The sequence below is a fragment of the Lolium perenne genome, chromosome 1 (assembly GCF_019359855.2).
Source record: "Lolium perenne isolate Kyuss_39 chromosome 1, Kyuss_2.0, whole genome shotgun sequence".
In the NCBI taxonomy this organism is placed as follows: Eukaryota; Viridiplantae; Streptophyta; class Magnoliopsida; order Poales; family Poaceae; genus Lolium; species Lolium perenne.
The window spans coordinates 27,203,417-27,215,950 of NC_067244.2; the positions used below are offsets into that span (position 1 = coordinate 27,203,417).

Below are 12,534 nucleotides of genomic sequence, written 5' to 3' on the forward strand. Positions count from 1 at the left end.
ATGCATCCTGAGCAATAGCATCGCCCATAGCATCCTTGACGCGATGGCTTTTTCTCTGGACTTTCCAGATCAACAATAGATGCTTAAGCTACATGTTCCTCAAGTTCCCAACTCATGACTACATAACTGGCCGTACGGCTCATGCCATATGTATGCTGCCGCACCCACCAGGCAACTACGTTTAGTGTGTGATTCAGGTTCGATGCATTGAATTAGCGGAAGGCATATAACTAATTAATGTAACTCATAAGTTCAAAAAAAAAAATGTATTGTAACTCATGCAGTGTTCCTCCATAAGATCGTTAGATCATGTTGTTCCTGTTTCCTCTGTAAGGATGTGTTTGGTTGGGGATTCAGACTGCATGGGTTATGGCCAACCATATTTTGCCGGACCACCCCATTCGTCTGACTGTTTGGTTGTCTGAGTGGAGCGAAACGAGTTTCGTGATTGGTTTCTTGAGTGGGAGTGAATGGAACAAACCACTCTCGTGTTTGGTTGTTTGAGTCTGAGTGGTGAATGGAGGCTGCCGGTGTCCCTTGCCGCTACTACTGCTTCACAGGTTGCCGTCGCCGCTCCTTCCCGCGCCGCCTCGACCATCCGCGCCACCAGCGACCTCCGCCGCCTTCCCCGCCTCCGTCGAACGCCGCTGCTACCTCCCCAACACCCGAAAACCACTACAGCCGCCTCCCCTGACGCCGGCAACCGCCGCTGCCGCCTCCCCCTACACGGGCACTAGCTGCTGCCGCCTCCCCTGGAAACTGGCGCCTCCGCTTGGAGGGAAACCGCCGCCGCCGCTTGGGGGTCTCGCGCGCTGCCGCCTGCACGGCTCGACGCCGCCGCCTCGGAGGACCTCCGCGCTGCCATCTCGAGGGGCTCGCGCGCTGCCGCTGGAGGGCTGCTGCCGCCATGTCAAGGGCTCGCGCGCTGCCGCCTGGAGCCCACAGACCGCCGCCGCGCCGCTCCTTCCCGCGCCGCTCCTTCCCAAGCCGCCGCCGCGCCGCGCTGCTCCGGTTGCAGTACCCGCGCGGATCGTGGAGGGAGCCAGGAGAGGTCGAGGACTCGAGGGGTGAGCGAAGGGGGCGATTGAGCGAGTCCACTCGCGGGCCGCGTGATTCCACCGATTTTGCCGTTTCGCCCCATACAGCATATTTTGGGTATATTCCCTCGCGGGCCGCTCCACCCCCTACCGCTCGCGAACCAAACAACGGGCGAACCGGTGCGACCCGACGCTAGTCGACCCAGCTCCCCCAACCAAACACATCCTAAAACATCTGCTAGCAACTTCCATGTTCCGAAATCTAACGAAAGTTGAGGAAACTGACGACTCTGCTCTGTTCCTGGCAAGCGGAAGAAAAATGACAAATACTGGCAAATGAGATCAAGTCCCTGGTTTGCTGAATGCTGCATCAGAGGTTGTCCTACAGCTATTCAGGAGTTACTAACAACTGCCATCTATTCTTCGTCATGAATGCAACAGGAAGGTAAATCTGTAACGGGATGCTGCATGCTTGTTTGCCAGTGGAATCTCAACTATCGCTGTTTAAATGAAGCTGATCGATGGTTATGTAACCAGGGGTTTCCAAATATTTCACAAGTTCACAAACTAGGGGATTGCCCATTATGCCTTATTATGTCCTTATATAAACAGAACTATCTGGGAATCTGGTAACAGTTATCTTCAAGTGTAGAAGGAAAACACCCTTCTCACATTAGACCATAATTTATCCGACATAAACCCTAGTGTGTATGAGAGGGGAGTCTGTTTTCCACTTTCTAGTTTCCTACAAAAAATAATTGTAGTTCCTTCCTTGTTGTTAACAAGAATGGACCATGACAAGTTAAGTTAATCAAAGGTTAGTTCTCCTACAAATGCTGTTGCTAGTTTACACCAACAGCTCTTCCATGCTTCCTACTTGTCCTCTGTTTAGCAATCAGCAGACAAAAAAAAAATAAAAAAATGATGGGTCCGAAGGCGATGACACACCCTGGACACGGTGGGTCCGTCGCTGGTATGGGGAGGGCGGCATCTCTAGCCCGCCGCTGCCGACAGACACTCCAGCCTGGCGTGGGTTCAAGCGGCTGTTCGCCACTTACCGTGGGCTCACCAACGTTAGGGTGGGCGACGGTGCGGCCACCTCGTTCTGGTTCGACAATTGGCACGCCGCGGGGCCCCTGTTCTCTTGCCTCCCCGCCCTGTTGACCCACTGCACGGCCCCCGCGCTCACGGTCGCCGACGCCCTCCGTCAAGCTCGCCCCGATCTCCCACTGCAGGGCCGGCTTACCGTCACGGTGCAAAGGCAGCTGGCTGTCCTAGAGGCGTCCCTCTGGAATGCTACATTGGCTGAGGAGCGAGACTCGCGCCTGCTCCCAGGAGGGGCCAAGTTCACCGCGGTGGCTGCGTATCGCATCATTCGCTACTCGGGCGTGGCCATGCCTTTGATGGACACCAACTGGGAAAACTTCGCTCCTCTGAAAGTCCGGATGTTCTTCTGGATTGCTCGGCATGGGAACACCAGGACGCGCGCGCTCCTTCATCGGCATGGGTGCCTTCCCTCCCCGTGCTGCCCCTTCTGCAATGAAGACGAAGACCAGCTCCACCTCTTCTCCAGATGCGCGCGCCTGACACCGTTGTTCTCCGCTGTTGGAGCCCCTGCCGCAGCCATGGCAGACGACCTGGAGGGTGTCTGCGTTGCGCTCGCCGGCCCGCTCCATGCTCACGCTCCCCTTGTCCGAAATTCGCTGGTGCTCCTGCTGCTCTGGATAATATGGAAGAGCAGGAATCGTATGGTCTTTGATAATGTCCGGATGCGCACTCGGTGCATGGTTGCTATGCTGGTGGATCACTGCGAGCTCTGGATTCACCGTCTACCTCGTCACGCCTCGCGACATTCAGTAGATGTGTGGCTGCTACAGCTGCGGGAGAATGCCCTGTGATGAGTGTGTGTTTTTATTTTCAGTTGGGCTTCTCTTCTCACCCCTTTTGTACCTCCTTCTTAGCCTCCCTGTACCTCCCTGGGGCCTTGCCGCTTTCACGTTGAAATAAAAAGTGAGAAAGGACTTCAGGTGGGGTTTTTTTGCCTCCCACCGTTGAGTTGTCAAAAAAACAATGATGTACAAATGTACAGTACATGCACCTTTGCAGGGGTAACCATCCTACCAATAAGAAGCACCAAGCAGAAGTTCAAATCTAAACAACTAAACTGGAATACCGTTACATAAACTCCATCCAGTACCAAATCACAAATAACACTACTACCGTCCTTGCAGGCAAGTTTTGGTTGATTTTGCCTGAGGGCATACCCAGACCGACAAACAGCTTATTCTACCCTGCTCCCTCAGTTGTTCTTTACAGCCCACTTGCTGTATACCTGCCCAATATTGTAAGAGCACAGCAACTTTAGATCTATGGTATATTACACCGGAGCATGTCCTAAAAACTAATCAGCAGTACATATAGATATACTCTTTTCTACTGCTCCTGTGTTACTCTCACGTAGGTAATGTATGGGGTCATTGGGATATAATTGGGACTTATAACCCACCACTAGTTCATCCGGAGAGTTCTAGTTCATTTTTTTCTTTCTCAAAATGTAAACTAAAAACCCTCAAACGAACTTGGGATATAAGTGGGATCCCATTTAAGACCCTAGTTATGTAGTCACTACCCAGATTGATAAGCCTCACATAACTCTGGCAGCTTCATCCCTTATGTATTTGACTAATGTTGCATAGGTTTAGCAATTACTCAGAAATCAAAACTGGATGCGATAGAATATATCATGGTGGCCAGTTAAGCCGATCTGTTCAGGCAAAGCTTCTTCATCTAGTATGCCATAATGAGGAAACCAATTGATGTTCAGGGTCCTTGAGGACTGAGAATCACATTGCTTATGAGAGCTGAGGAGAATAGAATGACCTTGTTGTTCAAACACATCATCATTTTTTTATACTAAGGCAATCTTTGGTATCACGGTGTATTATATTTATCCCATTTTCCTAACTCTAACCGGATTCTTCCTATTAGGATATTCTATCATTTGACTAACCTATTTATTCATAATTCCATGACCATTCTTCGCTCCAGGTCATAAAGTAAGTCGAGCAACCCCAGACTGAGTCTCAAAAGGAAGGACTACAAGAATGAACTTGAAAAGAGACAATAAGCACCAGACATGTTTGAAGGAATCTGCTAGGGTAAGGTAATGCAGAACATGAACTGTCATCTTTATACTTGAATATCTTCAATTTCTATGAAGTGCTGAAGACTTGAGAATTTCTCTCCAGTATGCCCTTTTGTCTGTTGTATGTCACGTGTTAGCCTTGGCTAGGAACAATCTTTTTGTCAAAAATAGAAGCACATTATTTCGTCTCGATACTTTTTCTAATCCTCACGGTGCACAACCTACAAACTGTACTTTCGACACAGCAGTCAAAAGCAAAATTCCTTGTGAACTTTACTCTTACCCAAAGTCAATTTCATTTACAGATGCCTTGTAGAAAGTTGGGTAGGGTTTAATAAGTTGATCTCTTCTCAGATTACAAGCTGTTGAGCATCACATAGTGAGGAGAATATCTTTGTCTTTTAGATTTAGAGCTGTAAGAGCAAATACAACCAGTCTTCCAGCGATCCCAATGATGGGTGTGTGCTATGCGGTTGCTAAACTTGCTCTGTAGTTTGTCTTCTGGTATTATGCTGGAGAAGGATTCTGTGCTTCCTCAGTTTCTTTATGTGAAAAATGGGTGTTGCTTGCCTTCTGAATAACAACACAGACCTCGTCATTGATCATGCTCACGGCGTGGTGGATCTGGAAACACCGGAACGCTGCAGTCTTTTACAATGCGCGCCCATCGGTGTCCTCCCTGCTTGATACTATCAGAGCTGAGGCGCGGCAGTGGGCGGACGCAGGTGCCCGGGGTCTTCGCCAACTGCTCCCTTAGACTTGGTTTTGGGTTGAGTTGTATGGCACGGTGTTGATCCTTCTTTGGACGTGTACATATAACATTCTGTGGTTTGTCTTCTGGTATTATGCTGGAGAAGGATTATGTACTTCCTCAGTTTCTTTATTTGAAAAATGGGTGTTGCTTGCCTTCTGAATAACAACACAGACTGTTGCTTTACTTAGCACATTTGATGCTTCACTACTTAAGTTCTACGCCCTTGAGCATTTGATTTATCGAGTGAATTTGGTTTATGCAGAACTCACGAGTCACAAATGTGGTTCATGAAATGTGGTTGATCATATTGTTCCAGGCTTGCTTTCTGATTTTCTGGAAGCGTGTTGAAGATGCAACAGTATTATGACTGCAGAATTCAGCAGGTTAGTTTCTATCCCGTTCACAAATCAACCGGTTAAATCCCAGTTCTGCTCACATCCCTTGATGCAAGCTCTTGGTACATGGTGCCATTATTGGAGCTCGGGTTTGCATGGTAAAATCTTGAAGTTGTAACTTTAGCAGGCAAATGATGTTAGGTCGATAGGAGCGTACTGTCAAGTTCCTTTATATCTGAAAGGGACATGTGAGCAAACGGAAGTACTTGTGTAGGCAGTAGCCTGTACCCCATGCAGCATCACCTCTACACATTACTACTACACAGTAACTTGTGCCACTATATGGCAAATCCAACACTAACTCACACAAAAGCCATGTTTACCTTGCCCTCTCTGCCTGTCCTCTACCCATCAACCACTGTTTGCTGATAATGGAGAAGATGGTAGGGGTGTTGGTGTCGGTAGGGCGACATCCATTTCTGTTGCATGCTAGTTCAGTCACTTGGCAGACTCCAGAGCTTGCACCTGCCTTCCTGATTGTTTGTCTTCCTTATTGGCAGCATCCATTTCTGAGAACAAAGGTATGCCTAACTGTTGCTTGTTTGCTGTTTTTTTTCTCAACTTTGAACTACGTACATGTAGTTTTCAGTGTGTAGGAGTTTCAGGAGAAGATAAACACAGGATACATGAATCAAGATAAGATGCACAGTGACAGCTGATCAGGATGGGATTACAGGAGGAAGCTCAGGATCCACTTTGAACCAGGGTTAATTTCCCAGTAGTATTACTGGTGGCCATCTTTTGGAACTAGAAGCAGCAACTAAAACCACAGTTAGAAGTTCTGATGACATATGAACGCTACAGGGTGAAGTATTTACCTGTAAATTTTGGTTGATATTTTTTTTTGGACTGGCCATCAATAGCTGTGTTTTCAACCTGTGTTTTTAACCAAAATTTATAGGCACAAAGTTGATCCTACAGCATACAAACTTCTGAAACTTGTCTTTCCAGGTGTGGATTTTGGATTTGGGTATCTCGGTGCCCAGGCTCAGATTATTATTTGGTAGTATTTCGAGCAATCCCCAACTATTTTGTTGTTTTACTTTCTTATATTGTTAATAATATAAGTTAACTGGTTTATGCGGAATCCCTGGCTGTCTGGCTATGGAGCACAGTATAAATTTCATGAGCAGTCCTCGGAATAAGCTCATTGTTTAGTTGTCCTATACAGTTAAATTGTATGATTCAGCCTGGGTATCCACGATGTGGAGGGGAAGCTGAGAGCATCCCCACTCGTTGGCGCTCCCCACGCTCAAATTCGGCGTAATTTTCGTCCGGATTGGAGGAAGATTTGGCGTGGGGAGGAGTAGTTTCCCAGCCGCGTGCCCAGGCGAAGTCGACGATGCGAATTTGAAAAACGGAAACTTGACAAACTACGGCTAAAAACGGGCGAATATAGACTAAATTTAATGATATTTATTATATAACAGGCAGAGTTCATACATAGAGGCCGAATTCCACTATATTTCGAATTCGGCTAGGGGAATTCAAATGCTAATTTTAAAACACGGCGCTCTACATGCCGAAATGGCGGTAGAACACCGTGTAGTCGCCGCCGTCGTCGTCGGAGCCGTCGTCCTCGACCTTCGGCTGCACGGCCTGGCTGCTGCTGCCCTGGCCGGCGTCTCCCCACCCCGGGGATGGCTTGTACCATTCGTCGTCGGAGGACTCGAGGTCGACGAAGGGGACAGCGACGCCGGATGGAGGCGTCGCAGGACGGCGGTAGCGCGCGACGTCGTCGGCGGCGGTTGGAGCGGCGCGGGCGGCGAGTTGGCGTGCGGCGGCCAGGTCCAGCGGCCGCCGGCTGCTCCGCCTCCTCGCGCTCCCGGTCGCGCCTCGACCACGCCGGGCGGCGTCCTCGGGGAGGGCGTTGTCGGCGGGCACCGGGTCGTTGAGCGACCTGGCGATCGCCTCCGCCACGGCGGCGTCCTTCGCCCGCTTCGCCTCCTCCTCGGCGAGCTTTGTTTGCGGCGGCGTTGGTGGCGGCCGCGGCGTCCTCCTTCTTCGCCGCCTTCCTCTTCCGCCCAGGCTGCGACGGTTGGTCGCGGATGACGAGGGCGCCGCTGCTGCGCCCTCTGGTCGGCGGCGGTGACGCCGACTCCTTCTTCACGCGCCCGGCGTCGAAGGCGACGTCGCCTCCTTCTTCACCGGCGCCAAGGATGACCTCGGCGCCGATCCGGAAGACGACGAGCTGGCAGCCATGCGCCGTGGCTGCCAGACGTTTCCCCGGCGGTGGCTCGCCGATGCAGGGGGCATCGTGAGCACGGGGGAGTTTCCGCCCTCGATGTGCTCGAGGACGGCCTCGAGTGTCCGGCCCGGCGCGCTCCACCAGCGTCGGCGGCCCGCGGCGTTGTTGCGCGGAGGCGGAGGCGGCGGGCCGTCGTAGGCCGCCGGCTCCCGCTCCCGCGGCGGAGGAAGTAGGAGTTCCACCGCGTGTAATTGTCGGGGTGGTGGCGCGGGTCGGCGCGCTCCTCGTCCGTCATGGTCATCCGCGCCTCCTCGATGGCGACGTCGAGGGCGTGGCCCCGAGGCGGCGGCGGGATTGGTACGCCGCCAGCACTGAGCCGCCACCCGCCGCCGGGAGGCCTCGTGTCCGGCGGGCAAGGGTACCCCGCCTGGTGGAGGAGGTGCCCCTCCCACGCGTGGAGCGACCGGCGGGGAAAGCCGTTGTTGGCTGCGCCGTCGTCGTCGTAGAACGCCATCGGGAGAGTAGAGGGAGAGTGGAGGGAGAGTGGAGCACGGGGTACGCCTCGCGGCGAGCGGAGCGGCGTATATAGGCGCGGCTGGCGCGGGGGATTAATGCCGCGTGGAATGCGACACGTCCGCGGCGAGCTGACCGGCGGCAGCCTTAACTGCGCGCGAAAGACGATGCGTGCGCGGAAGACGACGACATTAACTCGCCGCGTGGCCGGCGAATGCAGACCGGCGGCAGGCTTTTACAGCGCGCGGAAGACGATGCGATGAGGATGACGATCGGTTTCTCTCGCCGACAAGTTGGGGCCACCAGATGCGCGGGAAGTTTCCTCGGTATTTCCCGCGCTTTCGTTTCGTCCGGACTCCCCGAGCGCTCCCCGGGGGGCCGGGGATGGCGTGGGATCGCCGGATGAATTTAGGCCTAAATCCGGACGAAAACGAGGAACCAGGAGCGCGACTGGGCCGAATTACGCCGTCCGGATAGAAAAAACGTTTTTCGGGGGCCTGGTCGGGTGATGACTGGTGCTCTAGGTGATCCCCTCTACGGGGTCAATGTCAAGCCTACTACTGTATATAGGTTGGAAGTTCAGACTTCAGAGTAGTGGAACAGTGAACGGATGAAAGCTGCAGCAGCACAGCCGGACGGAGCTGGCAGAACAAGACTTTTGACTTTTAGCTCCATGTATAATACAGCAAGTCAAGACGAATAATGTAGAATTTTGTACACCAATAATTTCGCCATGTATATTTATATACGGAGTGAAAAATGAGAAAGAAAAACAATCCCAATCCATCAATCAATCAGTCTGCGCAATCCTTGAGATGCAAGCGGAGCGAGGGAGCCACTTGGAGGAGGAGCGAAAGTAACAGCGGCGGGCGACAGCGACTCGCCGCGATTCGCGAACGCGGCAAGAGGAGAGAAATCGAGAGAATACGGGCAGGGCCGTCAGATCAGATCACGGGATCACGGGATCCGATTGTCTTGCGGCCGGGGAGGCGGGGTGTAGCGCCCGGATCTTGATGTGGTACCGCGGCGGCTTGCTGTCGGCGGCGGTGTCGTGCTCGTGGTAGCCGTAGCCGAGGTGGGCGCCGCACTTGCGGCAGAGCAGGCGCGTGCGGCGCGCGAAGAGGCGGAGGGAGCGCACGTCGAGGCAGCGGAACTCGTCCAGGTGGCCGAACCGCGTGTCGTCGATGGCCTCGAACACCACCACGCTCCGCCGCCGGCGCGCGCCGCCGGACGACGCCGTGTCCCGCGCCAGCGAGCTCAGCTTCAGGTCGTACCCGCAGGCGCCGCAGCTGCACGCAGAGAGCTGTCAGCCCAGATCGAAGCCAAAGTACTGTTACATCGGATCGAAGGAAACAGGGGAGCGGATGAGGAGGTGAGGTCGACGCACCAGTAGGTCACGGTGGAGATGATCATCGGGACGGGCGGCTTCGCCATGATTGTCGACGAGAGCTTTTTCCTGCGCAGATCAACTGTTGGATCGAGGTTTCGTTGTCCCGTGTGCGGTCGAGTCACGGAGAGTCAGTGTGCGCGTGTGTGGATAAATAGGACGAGGAAGTAGCGCGTGGGGCCCACCGGCGCTGACCGCAAAGAATCCACGCGAGCCGAAGGAGGATGGAACATGCCAATGCGCATGCTCGGCTGGGCGGTGGTGCCGCCCATCTCTGCCCACGTTGCAACCGGCCCTTGTAGCTTTTTAAACATTTTTATTATTTTATCGATCTATTAATAATTATCCAAATTAGTATAAAAGAGCTTTCAAAGTAATAACTTATAATTATGCCATAATTTTCTCGTTAACTCTATATTAATACATTCTTCTTCAGTCTCGATCAGGGGCGGACCCACAATTTTATTGGGAAAAAAATATGCTAAGTGGGGCAAATATTTTTGCTAAGTGGAGGCAAATCACTACTTAGTTTGGTGTGCTATAAACTTTGACAAAAGAAGATGAGCAAAAATATATTTATTATATAGTACATAATTAGCATCACTGGATTCAGATTAGAAAATACTTTGTGACGAGCTTTACTGAGTACACACGTTACTCCGCAGTATGTATGCACTAACATAGATTAATAACATGCTATGTTACTCCTCACAGTGACTCCTAAGATAATGCTGGACTTACATAGAGATATAGACATTGGAGCCCAATAATTTTCTAAAAATGTCCCCAGTTTAGCCCATCAATAGGCCCATGACTTAAGGCCCCCCTTATCTTTGGCCTCGTCAGATGAATATAAATTTTTCTTATGTAATAGACACCTTTTCTTTCATTTATACATGGAATTTGTTTTTTTTTTTTACTGTGTGGCATTCAAACGAGACTTTGTCCTGTCCTCCCCCCGCTTTATCTTACAAGGAAATTTAAAATATTTTGGAGGAATGCATTAGTCTGTTTTCTTATTGAAACCTTGCATACCTGCAAAAAAGTCCATTGCGGTTTACCCATTGTTTTGCACCCATTTTTTGGTTGAGAATCATCCGACCTCTTAATTAGAATTTATCAAAGTACGCGGGATAGACACGTCCTTAGGAAAATCAACGAGCCAAGCATATGCAACCAACAAGAGAGGATAACACAAGTCTCGCCAGGTTATGTGCTTCCTTTTTCGAGGAGAGATTCTCATGCATAAAAGAAAGCTTAAGAAAAGCTCATTGTGCTGTTTTTATCATTTCTTTAGGGCAAGCAGAGTTCTCTACTGCATGCATTTAGTAATTAAATCACACTTACATCGTCAATTAACATTGAGACAATTAAACCTGGTGGTTCTTCAAACCAAACATTCTGTTGGGGATCCACTTCCTTAGCTAACAAATGAGTAACATAATGTGGGGACAAAGACTAAATCTACTTTTCAGAATGATGTTGCCTGAATGCATAAATCTTCGACTATAGGCGCTGCTGCATTAGCTGTATATCCCCCATCCTTCAAAATCTCATCATCTCCAAGCAATTAGATTGAACCATCAGCTTGCTGATCCCCAATTAATTTGCTAGATTATATGCTGTGCCTGAATGCCAGCACCTCCGTAGTAGTTGCGTCTCACATGTTCATTAGAGGTAGTAAAAAAATGACCTCTATCATCACTTATCACTACACCAGTGATCCTCTCCTTGTGCCAGGATGAAAAGTTGCCTCTATATTCACCGGTACAAAAACCTCGCGATCCTTCAACCACTTGCTCTCCCTCCTTCGTTGCTTTGGATTTTTTTGCATGAACAAAGATCGACACCAAGGTCTGAATATTCATAACCAATTAGTTAACCGTTTGCACACTTTCACCATAGACCTTATGTCGTCGAACCCACTAAATATACCAAGCCGTTGTAATGATTAGCTCCCTTAGATCAGCAAATGATCGTTCATGGGATTAGTAAGCTTCCACATGATTAAATAGTCCCAAATGGCACTACCCGATCTGTCTATTGCCCATGCTTCCTCGACTACATTCTATAATCCCATCTTTAACCAAATTTCTTTTGCTCCTTCACAAGAAAATAAAGTATGCTTGATATCCTCACGTGCGCTTGAACAAATTGGGCACGAGCTATTTACTATAATGTGCATATTTGCCAAAGCACCCAAGCAAGGAAGAAATCCTTGTACGAATTTCCATCCGAAGTGTTTTATTTTTTTACTTTTCCTAGTAGTTTGATTTTCCAAAGCTCCTCCCATATCGGGCTTGGATTAGCAATACCTGATCCGTTTATTCTTCTTAGATTGTTTCTTAATTGTGATTCCCACTACATATATGATCAACCGATCTCGCAATGAAGAAACCTTTCTTATTAGACCTCAATACTATAAAATCTTCCATGCCATTTTGACTTAAAGGAAAAGAAAGGATATTATTGACATCAATCGACCACAAGTATATCTCAAGGGCTCCTCATCCTAATTATCATCTGCACCAATTAACTGATCAACATTCTTTAAAATAATATATTGCCTTTTGGAGGTAATTTTTTTTCCATTTTGGCGTAGTGGAACCCAGTCATCCTCCCAAATATTTATTTGCTTCCCATCACAAACACACAAATTGCACTGTCTGAAAGCAACAGAGTCAGGTCATAATGCTTTGCCATGTGAAAGAAGATTCCTTCATTAACTTTACTTCAAGAATTTTCCATTTGGATACTATTTATCTTTATTTTTATTGTCTGCAAAGGATGACATTAGCACATATGTTTTGTTCCTTCATGGCTTCATGCCACACGCTGGGACGAGTGATGCTGGTGTGGCGAATTTGAACGAACAACGGGTTCGTCTTTTGTTTTGGCCGTTGGCTGATAAAGAGCCCGAAAGGAAAGCTCACACAGCACATTTGCTCTCTCTCTCTCTCTCTCTCTCTCTCTCTCTCTCTCTCTCTCTCTCTCTCTCTCTCCCTCTCCCTCTCCCTCTCCCTCTCCCTCTCTCTCCCTCTCCCTCTCCCTCTCCCTCTCCCTCCCTCTCTCCCTCCCTCTCTCTCTGTCTGTGTGTGTCTAGAAAAAAATATCA

At 49.8% G+C, this 12,534-nt stretch overlaps 2 protein-coding genes across 2 annotated transcripts; one reads left to right on the forward strand and one right to left on the reverse strand.

Annotated features, from left to right (window-relative positions):
* Nucleotides 1-1,954: 1,954 nt before the first annotated feature.
* On the forward strand, nt 1,955-6,488 carry LOC127344697 (uncharacterized). The gene is made up of 2 exons (XM_051371038.1): nt 1,955-4,200; nt 5,199-6,488. The coding sequence occupies exon 1, from the start codon at nt 2,432-2,434 to the stop codon at nt 2,933-2,935; it is 504 nt and encodes a 167-aa protein (XP_051226998.1). The 5' UTR covers nt 1,955-2,431; the 3' UTR covers nt 2,936-4,200; nt 5,199-6,488.
* Nucleotides 6,489-8,650: 2,162 nt separating this feature from the next.
* On the reverse strand, nt 8,651-9,558 carry LOC127344706 (uncharacterized protein At4g08330, chloroplastic). The gene is made up of 2 exons (XM_051371049.1): nt 9,420-9,558; nt 8,651-9,321 (listed from the first exon to the last, which is right to left on the reverse strand). Exons 1-2 carry the CDS (start codon nt 9,464-9,466, stop codon nt 8,982-8,984), a joined length of 387 nt encoding a protein of 128 aa, XP_051227009.1. The 5' UTR covers nt 9,467-9,558; the 3' UTR covers nt 8,651-8,981.
* Nucleotides 9,559-12,534: the final 2,976 nt, after the last annotated feature.